We start from the raw sequence: 17,961 nt of genomic DNA on the forward strand, positions 1-17,961 counted from the left end.
TGGTTTTTGGATTTTCCTTTTTTTTTTTCTTTTTTTTTTCTTTTTTACAATTTCTTACTTAAAGCCAAAGAGTCCGACGTTTTCTTTTTTATTTTCTTTATTTTTTTTTACAAAAAAAAAAAAGGTAAAAAGAAAAAAATTAAAAAATAGGAAGAGAGATATGAAGAAAAGAAGGTTCTTTCCTCCTCCAAGTAAGCCCCTCGGCAGCGCTGATGGGGGGTGGGATCAGGCTGGTCTCTCCCCACAGCACTGCTTGGTGATGCTGGAGCCAAATCCCTCATCCAAAGAGCAAAAAAAGAAAAACAAAACCAGCCAAAAAACCCAAAAAATCCCAAACCACAATCCCCCAACCGATAGAAAACCAACCGAAAAAAAGCCAAAAACAAAGACTGAAGAAAGAACAGAGACCGGTATTTGCCTTAACTCCACTTAAAGCCCAGTTTGAGGATCCGTGAGGATTAGTTGTGAGAGCTAGAGAGGTCGTTTCGGAGGTCACACGAGTCAGTCAGGTAGCTGAGGAAATTGCACGGGGTGCAGTCAGTCAGTCAGCGCGCGGCTCCGGCTCAGCGGGACGCGCTGTCCAGCGGCGCCGGCGTGGCCGGGGTGCCGGCGCGGGACGCGGCCACCGAGCCCGCCTCGCTGGGGCTGCTGGCCACGGCGGGCACCGCGTCGGGCTGGCCCGGCCCGGGCGCGGCGGGGCCCGGCAGCCCCTGCAGAGTCTGCCCGCAGACGTGGTGGTGCTTCTCCCAATCCTTGTGCTGGCAGAAGGAGCCGCAGTAGCGCGCCGTGTTGCAGCCGCTGCACGTCTCGCTCGCCTTCCGCCCGCAGTTCCAGCAGCTCTGCGGGAATGGGAACGTGGACTCAGCTCTGGAGCGTGCACCCCAGGCTGGGCTGTGCACCCTCACCTGGGACTGGGCACTCCATCATCCCAGAGCGTGTGCATTCATCCCAGAGTGTGCACGTCCATCCCAGAATGTGCACTGCATCCCAGAATGTGCACGTCCATCCCAGGGTGTGTACATCCCTCCTAGTCTGTGCACATCAATCCCAGAGTGTGCACATCCCTCCTAGTCTGTGCACCTCTGTCCAGGACCATGTACATCTCAGAGAGTGCACATCCCTTCCAGTCTGTGCACGTCCATCCCAGACCATGTCCATCCATCCCAGAACGCGTACATTCATCCCAGAGCGTGCACCCCTGTCCTGGACCATGTACATCATCCCAGAATGTGCACATCCATCCCAGAATGTGCACATCCATCCCAGACCATGGACATCCATCCCAGAATGTGCACATCCATCCCAGAATGTGCACATCCATCCCAGACCATGCACATCCACCCCAGAACGTGTACAGCCGTCCCAGAGTGTGCACCCCTGTCCTGGACCATGTACATCATCCCAGAGAGTGCACATCTATCCCAGTCTCTGCACATCCATCCCAGACCATGGACATCCATCCCAGAGTGTACACATCCGTATCAGACCAAGCACACCAATTCTGGACCATGCTCCCCTATCCTGAACCAGGTCCCTCCAATCCCAGACCATACAACCCTACCCTGGACCATGCACAACATCCCAGACCATGCACATCATCCTAGACTGCATCCACATCCATGCACCCCATCATTGCCCACACCCTGCATCCCCACCTTGGTGCAGGAATTCCCCTCTCCTCCCATCCCAAATGCTGCTGCACGCTCCCATTCCCACCCTTGCACGCAGATGCTGTGACATCAATGACATGACAAGCAGGTCCCACACACCAGCACTGCCACCACGCCGTCCCCAAGGTCCCCACCTCGCTCGAGTCCTCCTGCTGATTGATGACGGTGAGGGCATCCTCGGACGCCTGGCGCTTGGCCTCGGCCAGGGCCCGCTCCATCTTGGCGCGCTCGGTGGTGATCAGCTCGTGGGCCTTGCGCTCGGCGTCCGACACGGCCTTCTGCAGCTCGGACATGGCCTGGCGCTTCACCTCGTTCACGGCTTCTTCTGGAAGGCAGCAGCCGAGCGTGGCCGCGGTGTGCCGCTGCCCCGGCATCCCCCTTCCCGCTAAACCACCCCAAATTCCTCCTGCACCGCAGGCACCCCACGAGGGGAGCTGGGCAGAGCCCTGCCAGGGGCTGCACCCACCCCGCACTCACCAGCCTTCCTCCAGATCTCCTCGGGCATGTACCCAGAGAGCGGCCGCGGCGCGAAGTCCCGGTGAGCGTCTGCCAAGGAGAGAGGGGACGCCCTTAGGAGATGCCATCCCCCGGGAACGCCCCTGCCGGCAGCGCCAGACCCCCGGGAGAGCGGCGCGGGCACCCGGAGCGGGCGCAGCCCCCGCAGGCAGCCCGCGGCCCCGGGGGTCAGTACCTAACTGGGGAGCCTCGGCGGCGGCCGAGGAGGAGGAGTTGTGGGGGCGTGCTGAGGGGGGGCTGCCTTTCTTCATGTCCTCGGCGTCGCTGTAGCGCCGGATCCAGTGGTTGAGCTCCTCGCGATCGGCCTCCTGGCACCGCCGCAGCACCGTCAGCGAGCGCCGCGTCTTCTCCACCATGTCCATGATGCAGTTCAGCAGCTGTGGGGGCAACAGCGGGCGTGGGGAGGGGGCTCTGCCGCAGGCAGCTGGGTGCTCAGTGCCCAGCGCTGGGCAGGGCGATTTGGGCTGTGCCAGGCTGTGCCAGCTCCAGAGTGCCGTGCTGGCTGGGGAAGCAGAGGATGCTCGGGAGGAAACGTCCGTAGGGATTAAGGGCAGAGTGGAAGGACACACAGACACGGGATGGGACAGCGACGCCACTTACGTTGTTGAGGTGCTTCCACTCCTCGGCCCACTCCCGGTCCGTGAGCCGGTGGTCGATCACCTCCTCCTGCCGCGTCCCGTGCACGGCTGCGGGGCAAGAGCAGAGCGGGGTCAGCCCTGTGGGACCCCTCTCCCTTTGGGGTCCCAGCCCCGTTCCCCCCATGCCCGGGCACAGCAGGGCTCACCGGCGGGCCGCGGGCGCTCGCGGGGCTCGGGGTGCCGGTAGCTGTCCCGGTAGTGGTGTGCCATGGCCATGTCCTCCAGGCGGTAGTGCTGGGGCAGGGGGGGGCCGGCGGGGGGGTGCCCCAGCCCGTTTGGGGGGTGGCTCAGCCCGTTGCTGGGGCTGTAGCGCTGCGCTGGGCTCATGGTGCACGGCCGCTTGCTGAGGTGCTCGGGGTGCAGGGGGTCTCGGTCCAAACCGTTCTCTTTGGTCCTGGCCGGAGGAGAGGAGGTTGGTCCCCACTGGGCCCCCCGGAACAGCCTCCCCTTTTCAGGGCTGTGCCCCTGAAGGATCCCACACGCCCCTGCCCAGGCTGGCACCTGTCTGGCGTCCTCCTCTTGCCGCTCTCGCCCACCTCCAGGAGCAGCTCGGAGGAGTCGATGGGAGAGGAGGCGTTGGCGTCCAGCAGCAGCTGCTCGTGCTGGGCCAGGTACTGGGCCGGGGTCTGCTTGGCCATGCGGGCGCAGTGCAGCAGCTCCCGCTGCAGCAGAGGCAGGTTGGCCTGCAGAGGGGGGGTGACAGTCCAGTCCACAGCCCTGCAGCCCCCCCGAGCAGCCTGGCTGTGCCCCCAGCTCGCCATGGGCACGGGGTGCCAGGGGGTGCCTTCCCTTTGGGGTCCTGCTCCATTTCCCCAGGGATGCCAGCAGTGTGCCCAGGGGCCAGGTGGGCTTTTGGGGAATGTGTGTGGCACCCCACAGGGTTCAGACACAGCTTCAACAGAGCCCTCCTGCATCCTGGAAGGGGCTGCAGAGCATCATCCCTGGGCCAGATCGGCACCTCGGCCACCCTGTCCCCATGACTGCTCCGTGGGGACTGTACCTATGGGACCCCCACAGCCCCTGTGGCACCCACAGCTGTAAGGATCAGCTGTGAACTCCCCTCCCACCCACCCACTGTGTCCCCCCACGGCGCAGCAGCCCCAGGAGCAGCAGAATTAAGCAGCAGAACCCCCTTTTGCCCAGCACTCTGGCTGCCAGCCCTGGATTTTGCCTTAGGCAGCTGAGCCGCAGCCAAATCCCATCTGTGGGACACGTTAGCGCCACAGCCCGAGCTGCAGTTGCGGTGAGCAGGGCCAGACCCTCCCTCCCCTTCCCTTGCCTGGCCCGGGGGGGGAGCAATCCCACAAAAACAGCAAGTCCCCAGTCTGGGAAGCACGCCGAGCCCGGCTGGTTGCAGTTAGGATAATGAGAAACATCTGGGCCGGGCGGTGGGAACAGCTGGGAGCGGGGTGCCAGGGCGGCCGCTGCGCTCCTGGCACAGGGACAGCGGGGATGGATCCCAGCCTGCCTGGAGCCACAGGGCCACCAGGGCCTGCCCGGGCCTGCCAGGTCACCTTCCCTGCTCCCACGGAGCCCAAAATCCCTGCAAACTGCTGTCCCCCTCCAGCTCAGCGTGGAGATTATCCAGCAGATTCCTGTGATAAACACAGACCTCCGCTCATGGACCCCTGCTCTGGGGGGGCTGGGATGCAGAAGTAGAAAAGGGGCTATTTTTGCACTTTTTAATTATTCCTTTGCTACAATGGACAGGGGACAGCAGGCTCAAACATCTGCTGGCAGTGCCCATGCTGCCAGGTGTGCCAGCACCGGGCAAATCCCTCCAGAGCAGGGTGACGCTGCAGAGTCAGCACAAAATTAAAAGGCAAATTAAAAAAAAAGGGGGAATTTTTAATGAATTTGCAATTGCAAGTGGCAACCAGCTGGGCTGACCCCTCGCTTTATTGCAACCGGCCCTGGCCCTGCATGACTCCACACGTGTGGGGGTACACGTGTGCCTGGGGGGACACGGGCAGAGCCACAGGCAGCTGCCAGCCCAAAAGGCACCCCCAAATCCCCAAAGGCACCCCCAAATCCCCTGTGCTGAAATGCTGCCATGAATCCCACCCTGCCGAGGCTGGAGACCCACCTTGAGGAAGGGGATGACGAAGGGTCGCAGAGGGAAGTTGGTGGCCTCTTGGAGCTTGGCGTGGAACTCCTCGATGGTGAGGGTGGAGTTCTGTGGGGACAGCCTGGGCTCAGCACCCCTGGCACAGCCCCCTGCACCCCTGGGGCACACCTGCCTGTCCCTGCCCCACTCCTGCTCCTCTGCCAGGCCCACAGGGAAACCACACCCAAGGGAAAACCATGCTCAAGGCTTCACTGGCCATGCCAGCAGCCAGGACCAACCTGCACTGACTGCACTTTCCTCCAGGATTTAGATCAATCTAGGCCACTCTTTCCCTCTTAGCAGCATCTCCATCCCCAGAACAAAACCCAGGATCCCCAGATGTGGGGTCCCCTGGCTGAGCCCAGGACGTACCACGAGCCCCAGGACGAGGGTGCGCACCCGCTCCCCGATCTCGGGGGAGATGTCGTTCCCAAACTGCTGCAGGGTGGTGAGGAAGCGCTTCAGCTTGGAGAGCTGGCGGGCACCACAGGCTGGAGGGAGCTGGTGGGTGGACAGGGAGGCGCTGGAGGAGGTGGCCGGCCCGTTGCTGAACCCGTTGGGGGTGGACGGAGCCCCATTGATGGCGGTTGGCGAGTGGCTGCTCCCGTTCATCACTGGGGACACAGGGAATGGGGGGTCAGAGCGGGTGGCTGTGCCATGGCACCGCGGGGACAAGGTGGGATGGTAGGACCAGAGTGTCCTGCTGGGTAATGTGGGGCTGGCACCCCCTGGAGGGATTCAGGATGCTGGTGAATCTCTGGGGCTGCATCCTGGACTGATGGGAGGGCAAGGAGGGGATGCAGAGCATCCCCCAGCATGGTGAGGGCCTGAGCAGCTCCTCAACAGCCAAGCAGCCAAGGGAAGGGGCTCCATCCTGCCCCTGCTCAGCACTCCCACAGAGAACCATTTCCCACGGAGCCCAGCCTGGCTGGCAGAACACCACTGCCACCTCTGTCCCCACTGCCCGCTCAGCCAGGACAGGAGCTGCCTGCACACCAACAGACCCAGGGGGATATTCTGGGGTACCAACCATCAGAGGGGCAGACCCTGCTCTCCTGCACCAGCCCCACACGAGCACAGGGACCCTTTCCTGGCCAGCACAGGTGACAATGGGTGTCACCTCTGTCCTGACAGCGTGGACAACAGCACACATCACCCCTGTCCTGATGGCACAGGTGACAACACACATCACACGTCCTGATGGCGCAGGTGACAACACACATCACAAGTCCTGATGGCGCAGGTGACAACACACATCACCCCTGTCCTGATGGCACAGGTGACAACACACATCACCCCTGTCCTGATGGTGCAGGTGACGACACACAGCACATATGTCCTGATGTCACGGGTGACAACACACATCACCCCTGTCCTGATGGCACAGGTGACAACACACAGCATACATGTCCTGATGTCACGGGTGACAACAGGCATCACCCATGTCCCAGCAGCATGGGTGACAAGACATGTCACCCACATCCCAATGGCAGGGGTGACAACACCTGTCACCCACATCCCGAGGGCGCGTCACCCCTTCCCCCAGCACGCACGCGCCTGTCCCCACTGGGACCCCCCACACTGGCCTGGGGGTGCCTGGGCGTGCTGCCCTGCCCTGCCCTGCCCTGCCCGCTCAGGGGTCCCTCTCCGCTCACTCTCTGGCTGGGCAGTGCCCGCCGCCCGCTGAAGAGGTGCCAAAAATAACCCAGCAGCCACCAGGGCTTTACTCCCACGACAGCTGCGTGCCCAAGCTGGGCAGCACCGCACACGTGTCCCTGGCCGGGATGGGGCTGGGGGTCCCATCCCCGTGTCTGGTGAGGGGAGCACCCCGGGGCTGTGGCTGTGCTCAGGTCTCTCATGAGAGCGGGTGTTTCATTTTACTTACAAAGACAGACCATCGACCATTTCAAGCAACCATGAAAACGGCCGCGAGGCAGAAACGTCGGAGGGCCAGCGTCTCGATCTGCAAGCAAAATAAAACACGCTATGATGAGAGAGCAGAGGGGGCAGCTCTCGGCCCGGGGCCCTGCACGGGATGCTCCTCACCATGGGCACACCAGACCCACCAGGAGCCGGGTCCCTGTGTCCCACTGCAGCCACAGGGAGGGTTCACAGGGATGCTCGGCTGCCTGATAAAGTCCTGACAGTTTAGGGACCAAATGAGGTCCCCCGAGGCCAAGAACAACCAAAACGCCATGGTGGCCATGCCAAGCTGCTCCATGCCCCCAGCCTTGTGTCTCAAACCCCGCTCCATGCTGAGCTGGGATGGAGAGGCTGCCTGCACCCCAAATCCTGCTCCGTGCTGAGCCATGGCAGAGAGGCTGCCTGCACCCCCAGCCCCGTGTCCTGAACCCCTCTCTGTGCTGAGCCGTGGTGCAGAGGCTGCCTGCACCCCCAGCCCTGTGTCCTGAACCCCTCTCTGTGCTGAGCCATGGCAGAGAGGCTGCCTGCACCCCAGCCCCGTGTCCTGAACCCCTCTCTGTGCTGGGCTGTGGTGCAGAGGCCATTTGCACCCCTGGTCCCTCATCCCAGACTCAGCCATACCTGGGCTGCCACATCAGCACAGGGCCGGGAGTGACACCCAAACCAACCAAGCACGGCCAAGCACAAACTGATTTCTAGAGTCCACAAGCACTGCTGGGGGTGCAGGGGTCAGGGGATGGATCCTTGGGGTTGTTTTTGGGTGTTTTCTTCCCCACTGGGGTTTTTCTGAGCAAGAAACAGCTACGAGCAAAACCCTTGCACATGCACATGCCCAGGAAAAGTCTCAGCAGAACTGGAGCAGCCGCTGGCAGTGGCCACTGCCACTCCTGCCAGGGCCCAGCCTTGTCTCCTGCCTGTCTGGATCCTGCACTGCCTGTGCCTTGTCCATCCACGTGCCAGGACAGTGACCCCGGCACAGCGACAGACCCCTGGTGCAAACCCTGTGGGTGTGCAATGAGCCCACGTGGCTCTGGTGCCACCGCCACGTTGGGTGGCTGTCCCCACTCAACTACAGAGACTGCAACTCCCACCTGGCATCCCCTGATGCCACCACACCATGGCCTGGGCAGGACAAGGAGCTCCCAGCCACTGTGGCTGGCCATGACACTGCCCTGCCACCGCCGGGTGCCACATGCAGAGGGACAGACGTGTCCCCACACGCGTGGGGCCATCTGCAATCCACAGGAGCTCCCCCAACCCCACCACCCTCCAACCACACACTGCCCTGTGCCAGCACTCGGTGACTGGCTGGCAGGATGTCCCCGTCCCCAGGGACCTCACAGGAACATGCTGCAGCCATGGCTCGGCAACGGGCACCCCAGCAGAGCCTTGAGGCCAGCTGCTGTCACCCGTGTCAGCGCCAGCGCCGCGCTGGGCTCCGGGTGCCGCGCGTCAGGAGGAGCAGGGGGCAGCCCCGGGCTGGCAGCCCGTGCCAGGGTACTCACTGGTGCTGGGAGTGAAGGAGGGGTGGCGGGAGGCTCCCTGGGCGGCGGGCGGGGGCATGCTGGGCGGCGAGGAGCGCGCCTGCGTCTTCACGTCGGCCGGCGAGTCGGGCATGGCGGCGTCTCCGCGTTATCTGCAGGAAGAGGGCACGGGGAGGTGAGCAGGGCGTGCCAGGCAGGGCTGGGATTCCCTGGAAAACTGGGGCCAGGGGTACAGGGGACACTTAGGGACATCAGGCTGGGCTGGGCATCGCTGGTGCCACTGGAGAGCTCAGGTGACAGGGACGGTGCCCGGGGTCCTGTGTGCCACAGGGTGGTGGGGAGGGTACGGAGCTGCTGTTCATGGACACAGCGCTGGCACCGCTCTGCCCCTGCAGTGCCAGGCCTGCCCCAGCCTGTGTCACATCCCTGCTATCACAGTGACACATCCTGGGAATTGCTGCTGCCTGCTGACCCCTCGCCATGCCTGGCAGCATCACCCAGGGCTGGCACAGCCCCTGGCAGAGAACTGTGGGGTCATTACAGCCACTGTTTAGTGGCAGTGACAACAGCAGGACCCACACATCCACCAGTGACTGTCCTGCCCAGAGCTGAGAGGCCCTGCAAGGTCAGGTCCTGCAATCCAGGGACCATGGAGCTCCGGCCATCGCCATCACCATCGCCATCACCATCACCATCATCATCATCATCACCATCACCATCACCCCAGAGGGCATCACCGCCTCCCTCCCAGCCCCAAACAACTCCCAGCAGTGTATTCCCCACCAAGGGGGGAGCATGCCAGCACCATCCCCTGCAGACACAGCCCCAGGGCAGGCTCTGGGCCCCTGGCTGCCACGCTGGCCCTGACGGGTGGCCACAAGTCCTGGCAGCTGTGGGGATCTGACATTGTCACCGTGCCCATGCTGCCACCGGCTCCAGCCAAAGATGGAAGCGGCCACCACGGCCACCCCCGGCCATGGGGGACCCCCCGTGCCTGGCTGATAATCACTAATCCAATACCCAACCTAAATCCAGGGCAAATGTGGGGAGGTGAATTGAACCCGGCCACAGCACATTGGCAGGGCTAAGCAAAAGCAGGGCCTGATCCCCACGGAGATGCCATCGGGGTGGTGCCGCAGGCAGTGGCACACAGAGCACCAGGAGATGCTGGCAGCAGCCAAAATCTCAGCTGGTCACCCACAGGATCCTTCTGGAAGGAAGGATGACATGGGATAGCACATGGCTATCCCTCTCTGTCCACAGCAGACTGGAATGCTGCAGTTCCCTGTTCCTTGCTCCCTTCTCCCTGCCCAGCCACAGGAGAAACCCCAAGACCTTGCAGCTTTCCTTCCCCCGAAACCTCAGCTTCCTTACAGGGCCTGCCAGAAGAAATTATTTGTTTAGAAAAACTTTTCCTTTTTGTGAAATGTCCATCTCTGGGCAAAACTCCTCCAGCCTTCCAGGCTTCCCCTGTCCCTCAGCAGAGCAGGATCCAGCTCTGACAGCACAGGATGAGCCCTGAGTGCGCACAGGGGTCACAGCTGCAGCTCCTGGATCCCACAGGATCCTGGCCTGCATCCCTGGCACCATCCCTGTCCCTGTCACACCCCTGGCAGCACCCTGGCACCATCCCTGGCACCATCCCTGTCCCTGTCACACCCCTAGCAGCATCCTGGCACCATCCCTGCCCTGGGCCCTGCCTGCATCCCCCCCATGCCAGCCCCGGTCCCCCTCGCTGCCCTGACTCCCTGCACATCCCCACACCAAGGAGAAAACATGGACAATTCATCCTGGCACTGACATGGCTTTTCCACAGCTTCCCATCGGCAGGAAAGTTTCCATCAAGCTGAGCAAGCACTCAGGCCAATGGGGCCTGGTTCTGGTTTTTCTTGTGTTTTCCTTTTTGCCTTTAAGTTTTAAATTTTCCCTGAGGTGTTTGCAACCCAAACACAGCCAGGCAGGCACAGGAATGGTCCCAAATCCAATGGGATACAGAGCTTGGAATGCCCAAAGGACCCAACCACAGCTGTGCCAGCACCTCAGCTCCTCTGCAGGATGGGATGAGCTCCAGGAGAGCAGAGGAGGTTTTGGGGAGCACAGTGCAGCCTCCCCTCAGCACCTTCACCAGCGATTCCCCAGCACAGCTCCAGCTCCAACTGCACTGGAATTATTTTTCCCTCAATTTTTTTCTCTCTTTGGGGTAATTTGTCCCAGCCGCTCGGGGCCGTGTCTGTTTTCCTCCATCTGGTTTCCATTAGGTCTGTGCAGCCCAGATGAATAAGTAATAATATAAAAATAAAAGGATTAGTATTTTCTGCCGGGCCGGCGGGAGCGGCCGCTCCCCACCCTGCCCCCGGGGCCGGCGGATGCGGGACCCCCACACCCCCCGTGTGACCCCAGCCCCCCATTTGTCACACGGCAGGGAGGGTTGGACCCCGGGGCAGGGTGACACTGTCACACATTCCAGTGGGCATCCAGAGGGGCAGGGGCAGTGCCCGAGGGATGGGGCTGGCAGCCATCCCATGCCATCCCATCCCATGCCATCCCGTGCCATCCCGTGCCGTGCTGTTCCCACAGCCCCGGGGAGCCTTGTCCTGCCTCCTCCCAGGCAACAAGTGGGATGTGCCAGCTCCAGGATGCCCGGGCTGGCTGCCCAGCTCTCCTTTCCCCAGGGATGGGGTGAGGCAGGCACGGAGCTGCCCTGGATGTGGCCGCTGGAAAGCTGCGGCTCCCTGCAGGCAAAGCAGCCCGGGCGAGGAAGGGGTTAAAGGGAATTCAGCGCCCAGCATCCTTCATGCTCTCCAAATGGCCACAAATGAAATCCAGATGCTGGAGGCGACGTCTCCCCAAGCCAGGCTGCCTGCGAAACAAAGGCAGGGAAGCATTCCTGCTCCTCAGCTGCCGCAGCCGGCGGGGCCAAGAACAACTCCCCGATAAGATGGCAGGGCAGGAGCTGTCCCAGCTGGAGCAGGTTCGGAATTGGAGGCGTGCAGTGCCTGAGGCGGGGCAGCAGTGCCAGCCACGTGCACCGGCCCGGCAGAGCTGCTGGGACCTCGGGGCACCATCAGCCACCATCAGCTCCGTCCTGATCTCTGGGATCAGCTCCCTCCTGCCCTGCGCCCATCCTGATCTCTGGGATCAGCTCCCTCCTGCTCTGCACCCATCCTGATCTCCTCTCTGGGATCAGCTCCCTCCTGCTCTGCACCCATCCTGATCTCTGGGATCAGCTCCCTGCTGCCCTGAGCCCATCCTGATCTCTGGGATCAGCTCCCTCCTGCCCTGCACCCATCCTGATCGCTGGGATCAGCTCCTGCTACCCTGAGCCCATCCTGATCTCCTCTCTGGGCCATGGTGACAAAGGTGACACAGGTGACACAGGCAGCTTGGAGTGCATCCCCAGTTGCACTTGGAGCAGGACAAGGCAGGAGTGCAGCTGTGGGATGGGACAGAAGGTGGGTTTGGATTGGACATTGGGAAGGAATTGTTCCCTGTGATGGTGGGGAGGCCCTGGATCCCTGGCAGTGCCCAACGCCAGGCTGGACAGGCCTGGGAGCACCCTGGGATGTGTCCCTGCCCATGGCAGGGCAATGAGCTGAGCTTTGAGGCCCCTCTCAATCCAAACCATTCCATGATTCCATGATGATGCTGCCCACCCATCACTGGGGTGTTCCAGGGGCTCATTTTGGGGAGCCAGCCCAGCAGGGAGCAATCCACACCCAGCACTCACCAGCACAAACGAAGCCCTTAAAAATTAAATCCAATTAATCAAACTCTGCACAATCTGTAAAGGAACCCAGATCCAGGCAGCTCCAGTCCTGGGGAGCCCCTGCAGGTCACCCCCAGGGGCACCCTGAGACAGCTCCTGTGCCCCTGGCCCAGCTGGGACCCCTCCCAATAGCCCAAATTTCATAGGGTAAAGCACATTTCCCCAGCTCAGGTACACCCCAATTTCCCAGGGTAAAGCACATTTCCCCAGCTCAGGGACACCCCATTGTCCCAGGGTAAAGCACATTTCCCCAGCTCAGGGAGACCCCAATTTCCCAGGCTAAAGCACATAAAGCACACAGGGACACCCCAATTTCCCAGGTGAAGCACATTTCCCCAGCTCAGGGACACCCCAATTTCCCAGGCTAAAGCACATTTCCCCAGCTCAGGGACACCCCAATGTCCCAGGGTAAAGCACATTTCCCCAGCTCAGGGACACCCCAATTGCCTTTGCTTTCTGAGCCCCCACATCCTGCAGTGCCAGCCGTGCTGGCAGATGCCCCACGGGCACCAACTCCAGGCCACCATCCCCACCAGGTCCCAAGCCCTGCAGTGTGGCAGTGACAGCACAGCTCCACACGGGACAGCAGCACCCACAGCCAGGCTCTCAATGCACCCCAAAGCCCAAAATCCCAGTTTTTAACCCAAACCCACCCAGCCAGGGACCCAAAGCAGCTGGCTCGGTGCCACCAGGGCAGTGCCAGCAGCCCCAAGCTGACAGGGCCAATGGTGGGGGATGGGGATGGGCTTGATTTTTCCTCGAAACAACAACAAAAAAGCAAAAAAAAAAGAAAAAAAAAGGTGCCCTCTCTGTTTTACAAGCCTTCATTTGCTATTGTTTATGTAAACAGGTAAATTGTTTCGTATCTCAATTAAAAACATCTGCCACATAAATGAATACCAATTAACTCATCCTGTTTTTAATTACTCTGTTAATTACACACAGGCAGCAAAAAGGATGGCAGGGGAATAGGGAAAGCATGCTCACACCCCCCCTTCCCACCTTGCTCTTGGCAAGGATCCGAAATGTGCCCAGATAATGATGGATTAAGGTGAAAGCTGTGGCTCCCGGCCAGCTCCGGCGTGGCGGCTCCTCCCGGGGCTCCTCGCACAGGGATTTCCCGGCACCCTCCGGAGAGGTTTTGGAAACCCAAAATCCCGCGGGATGCCCCAAAATCGGCGTGGCCCAGCCCCGCTGGCACTCCCGGTGCCAGCCCCGCGCTCCTTCCCCAAACGCGCCCACGGAACTTTGGGATCGAGGCGGCAGCGTCCCAACGGAGCGAGCGCATCCTTGTGCCCTCCTGGCACCCAGGGGTGGCACGGGGTGGTGCCATCCCTGGCAGGGACCCCGGGCGCCGCCGGCCCCCCCCGGGCGCGGGCAGCTTTCCAAGCGAGCAGATGGGGCAGGGAGCGGCGGCAGGAGGAGGAGGAGAGCAGAAAAGGCTATTTTCTCACGCTACATATTTTACAAGTCGAACATTTTGTGCATTTCAGCCCTGCCTGTAAAAGCATCTCGGCCTCAGCCCCGGGACTCGACGGCGGAGCCTGTGAGTCAACAGCGGCTGGCGACGACGTGGCTGCTGGGGGGGGACGGGCTGGAGGAGGGGTCCCCCCCACACAGGGGTGGTTTGGGGGGGTCCCCCTGACCTGTCAGCCAGCAGCACAGAACCCAGAACCTGCTGCAGTGTTGTACCCGCTGCCACCATCAGATTGATCCCACCGGGGTGGCACAGGGAGGTGGGCACACACACACATACACACACACCCTGCTGCTCCCCAGCTGCCTCACACTCCTGGAAATTAAATATCCTGGCTAAACACCAGGAGTAAACAGCGCCGCGGGCAGCCCGAACACCTGGAGAGGAGCAGGGCTGGGGCTGACCGTGCCGGAGCTGCTCCCACCCAGGAAACACCCACGCCTGGGCTGCCAGAGGGGCCCCCCAAATCCCCGGCCTGGGCTGCAGCATCCCCCAGAAGGCTGCCAGGGGAGCACCCCAAAACCGGCCCCGTGCCCCAAAACCGGCCCTGCGCCCCAAAACCGGCCCCACACCCCAAAACCGGCCCCACACCCCAAAACCGGCCCCGTACCCCAAAACCAGCCCCGTGCCAAGCGGGGATCTCTGCATCCTTGCGCGGGGAATGCTCGTGCCCCCAAAGGTGGCCCCGATGGCCGAAGCAGCGACGAGCGGCGCACGCAGGGGGCTCGGGGCATCCTGGAGGCAGAGAGCGGCTGGAGAAGGGAAAGCTCCCCCTGCACCCGCGGCTCCGGTGGTGGCACCGTGGGAACGCCGAGGCAGAGCCGCTGCCCGGGCCGGGACCGGCTCCGAGGGGATCCGGCCGCGCTCTCCCACAGCCTCAGGCTCTGCTGCCTCGCCGACTCTTTGTCTATTTTTGAACCGCGGGCTTCCATTTCAAGGCGGTTTTGCCCGTGTGAAATTGAATCAAAGAACACACAGGGGAAAAAAAAATATTAATGAGAATTTTGCAAAATAAACAGGAAATCCCTCGGATGTTTTCTGGAGGCATCGGTCAGCATCCTCCGAAGGAAAGCTGGGGGTTTGTCAAGGTGGGGTTCCCCCTGGGGAGCCTGAGCACAGTGGGAGGGACGGCACAAAACAGCTTCAGGAAATATAAAAATAGCCCCAAACCAGGCAATGGCACTGAGGCCAGAGAGTGCCCTCTGTGCCACCAGCCTGTTCTTGCCCCTGGCGGACAAGGATTGATCCCAGCTCGGGGACTGCCCATCCTGCAGGGCAGCTGAACCCACGTCCCATGTGAGATCCAGCCTGGAGAGCACAGGGCAGGCTGCAGAGCACAGCACAGCCCCCGAGCTGCGGCACCCACAGCATCCCCGGCCCCAACAGCAGCGATTAAACCCGGCCTAACCCCTGGGCTGGCCCTGGTGCCTCCCAGCCCCGTTCACAGCGCCCGGCCCTGATGTGCCCCTTGTGCTCGCTGCGGCCCTGCTGCCCAGCCGGGGGGTGCAGAGGGTCGCTGCCGGTGTGGGGGGATTTGTGTGTCCCACTGCCAGCACTCCCTGGCAGCCCTGCACTCCCCGGTTGACTCGCTGCCAGCCCCCTGACTCCGGCCAAGAGGTAAAATAACAGAAATTTGTGGGGTGCCTCCCTCCCCGGGGGTGCCACAGCACCGGGCGCCGTGCACAGCCCCGGGCAGAGCTCAGCGGCCCCGGAGCTCAGCAGGGACTGACGGCAGCGAGCGGAGCCAGACCCCGCTCCCAGGGCACCGCCGGAGCCTCAGCGCCCGATCCTGCCGGGGTTTCCAGGCATGCAAACACCCACGGCTCAAAGCGGAATTCCAGGAACGACAGCACAGACCTGCCAGCCCCAGGTACCCCGTGGGACCTGCCAGAGCCCCCTCCTGCCCCAGCAGCCCAGCCCTGAAGGGGGGCTGAGCACCAGAATATTTTTCCATCCTGCAGCCTGGAAGTTCCTGATGTAAAAAGCAAATCCTGCAGCCACACGAGGCCTCCCCACTGCCCAAACCCACCGCGGGAGAACAGCCTCTCCCCCTCCGTGTCCTGGCTTTCCCCCCTACAAACCAACATCTGCACTCGCGTTTGCCAAACAAAACACACCCAGCATCTGCCCGCTCCCGGGTAGAGCCTTACCTGCCAGCACGGGAGGCAGCCGGCAGGGCAAACCCCCCTGGCACAGCCCGGCTCGCCTCCACTCGCCTCCCCAGGCACGGAACCTCTCCCTGTGTGCAAACTGCCGGCAGGATTCCTGCCTCACAAACCTCCGAGGGTCCAAGAGCCCGCCCCAGGCGGCAGCTCGGCTCCATGGGCTGCTCACCCGAGCGCCGAGGCTGTCAGCATCCTCCGCGGCTGCTGCTCCGTGTGTGCCGCGGGCTCTCGGGCTGGCTCCCCCGCTCCTCCATGCCCCGCACCGCGGCACAGCTCGCCCACCGCGGCGCCGAGCAGACGGGCGTTCGCAGAGTGTCTTCGAGTCGCTCCACAAAGGAGCGGGGAATTAATATTCCTTTTAATTAAAGGCAGAAAAAATCTCTTTGTTCCTGAACAGAGAGAAAACAACAGAGGGAAGAGCTCAAAAGCTCTTCCTAAGCTGGAGACGAGACCATCGCTTGGAATCAAAGACACTGTCAGCGCACACGTGACCTCGAATTAAAAAAACAAAATGAAACGCAGCAGCGGCGGCGGCTCCTCTCCGACAGCGAAGCAAAGTTGCAAAGTTTTCCTTGGCTAATAGAGGGCAAAAAAAGGATTCCAAGAAAAGGTGTGTTTAACTAGAGGAACGCTCTGCGGTATCCGAAGGCACCATCCAGCGGCGAGGGGGTGACGGGGAGAGCTGCTTGTGCTCCGGCTCGGTGTCGCGGGGCCGGGCTCGCTCCGTCGCTCCGCAGGCAGCGTTCCTGGGCACGGCCGGGCTGCCCAGCTCAGAGCGATTCCAAAGGGAAAGCGAGAGCGGGCGGTGATGAACGGCAGCGCTGGAGGCTCCCGAGCCAGCCTTCCTTCCCAAATCCGCGTCCGAACAAACAAACAAACAAACGAACAAACATGCCCTGGCACACGCGGGGACTCTGCCAGCGCTCCCAGCACAGCCCCTTGTCCCCAGCACGGAGCCGCGTCCTCGCACCCAAACACACAACGGAGGGGCTGCAACTTCCCGGAGCGGCCCCGGGATCCCTCCCGCACGCTCTCCCGCGTGGGGCAGCTCCTCCTCGCCCCCAGCACGGCTCCGGCTCCCGCCCACAGCAGCCGGACAGGAATGCGGGCACGACAAAGAGTTGGATTGCAGGGCACGAGTGGGGAGGCACAGCCGGGGGGCTCTGCTGTGGGTGGGCACAAACTCGCGTGGGTTCCCGGGGACGCTGTGCCGCCCCACGCCGCCCCGGCGCTCGGGGGGACACGGACAGGAGAGCAGGAATTGCCCCGGCAGCGCAGGGAAGCGGGGTCCGCGCCCCGCCGCCCCCGCGGCAGCGCGGTGCGTGGGAGCGGGTCCGTGGGCGCGGTGATCCCGCTCCGGGGCTGCCTCCGCCGCCCTGCCCCGCTCCGAGCGCTGCCCCGGCCGTGCCCCCGCTGCCCTGCCCGTGGCGGGCACCGCGCTGGCTCTGGCACACGGAGCATCCCCGTGCCCTGCGCACCGGCGGCTGCCCCGACACCGGGAGCCTCGCCCGGGTACCGAGAGCATCTCGGACTCCCGCACAACAGGAGCGTCCCCCGGGCACCGGGAGCCTCCCCGGCTCCTCCACGCCGGGAGCACCCCCCGAGCATCGGGAGCGTTCCCAGCCCCTTTCCACGGGAGCCTCCCCGGGCACCGGGAACCTCCGATTCCCCGGGCACCGAGAGCATCCTCCGAACACCGGTAGCACCCACAGCCCCTCTGCCCTACGAGCCTCCCTGGGCACCGGGAGCCTCCGATTCCCCCGTGCACCGAGAGCATCCCCCGAACACCGGGAGAATTGCAAGCCCCGCTTTCACCGGAGCCCCCGCGGGCACCGGCAGCCTCCCCATCCCCATCCCGCTGGCGGACGGCACTTACCGTCCTGAGGTGTGGCGGAGGTGAGGTAAGTCCCAGGGCAGGGGCCGGCGGGGCCGGCAGGAGCGGGCAGAGCCGGCAGCGGCCCCCGGCGGCGGCGGCCCCGGTCCGCTTAAGGCCGGCGCTGGCGGAGCGCGGCCCCGCGGCGGCGGCTGCCCCCGGCACCTGCCCGCCGCCGCTCGCCGCGCCCGGGGCCGCCGCTCGCCGCCAGCTCCGGGGCTCGGGGCGCTTCCCCTCCCCCCGGCGGGGGGACACCGGAGAAGCGGGGGAGGGCGGAGAAGCCGCGGTAAATCCGCGGGGCCGCTTCACCCCCGGCGCCGCATCCTCCCGGCGCCGCGCCCC

At 62.9% G+C, this 17,961-nt stretch overlaps 1 protein-coding gene across 4 annotated transcripts; it reads right to left on the bottom strand.

Annotated features, from left to right (window-relative positions):
- Nucleotides 1-79: 79 nt before the first annotated feature.
- On the bottom strand, nucleotides 80-17,721 carry CBFA2T3 (CBFA2/RUNX1 partner transcriptional co-repressor 3). 4 transcript variants are annotated; one of them, XM_058034273.1, is made up of 12 exons: nucleotides 17,623-17,721; nucleotides 8,360-8,490; nucleotides 6,817-6,894; nucleotides 5,304-5,545; nucleotides 4,911-5,000; nucleotides 3,326-3,507; nucleotides 2,971-3,218; nucleotides 2,787-2,872; nucleotides 2,362-2,563; nucleotides 2,148-2,216; nucleotides 1,805-1,995; nucleotides 80-839 (listed from the first exon to the last, which is right to left on the bottom strand). In XM_058034273.1, exons 2-12 carry the CDS (start codon nucleotides 8,469-8,471, stop codon nucleotides 564-566), a joined length of 1,776 nt encoding a protein of 591 aa, XP_057890256.1. In that variant the 5' UTR covers nucleotides 8,472-8,490; nucleotides 17,623-17,721; the 3' UTR covers nucleotides 80-563. The 4 variants fall into 4 exon arrangements, with proteins under 4 accessions (XP_057890256.1, XP_057890258.1, XP_057890257.1 ...); XM_058034275.1 differs by lacking the exon at nucleotides 17,623-17,721 and adding an exon at nucleotides 15,916-16,392; XM_058034274.1 differs by lacking the exon at nucleotides 17,623-17,721 and adding an exon at nucleotides 15,732-16,392.
- Nucleotides 17,722-17,961: the final 240 nt, after the last annotated feature.

This window comes from Melospiza georgiana, chromosome 14, assembly GCF_028018845.1.
Source record: "Melospiza georgiana isolate bMelGeo1 chromosome 14, bMelGeo1.pri, whole genome shotgun sequence".
Lineage (NCBI taxonomy): Eukaryota > Metazoa > Chordata > Aves > Passeriformes > Passerellidae > Melospiza > Melospiza georgiana.

Bases quoted from the DNA above. Each gene is read 5' to 3' on its own strand.
- CBFA2T3 (XM_058034273.1), bottom strand. From the start codon at position 8,471: ATGCCCGACTCGCCGGCCGACGTGAAGACGCAGGCGCGCTCCTCGCCG. The intron at 3,219-3,325 runs GTGCCAGCCTGG...TCCTCCGGCCAG, and splicing joins AAGAGGAGGACGCCAGACAG to GACCAAAGAGAACGGTTTGG. The intron at 1,996-2,147 runs GTGAGTGCGGGG...GCTGCCTTCCAG, and splicing joins GGAGATCTGGAGGAAGGCTG to AAGAAGCCGTGAACGAGGTG.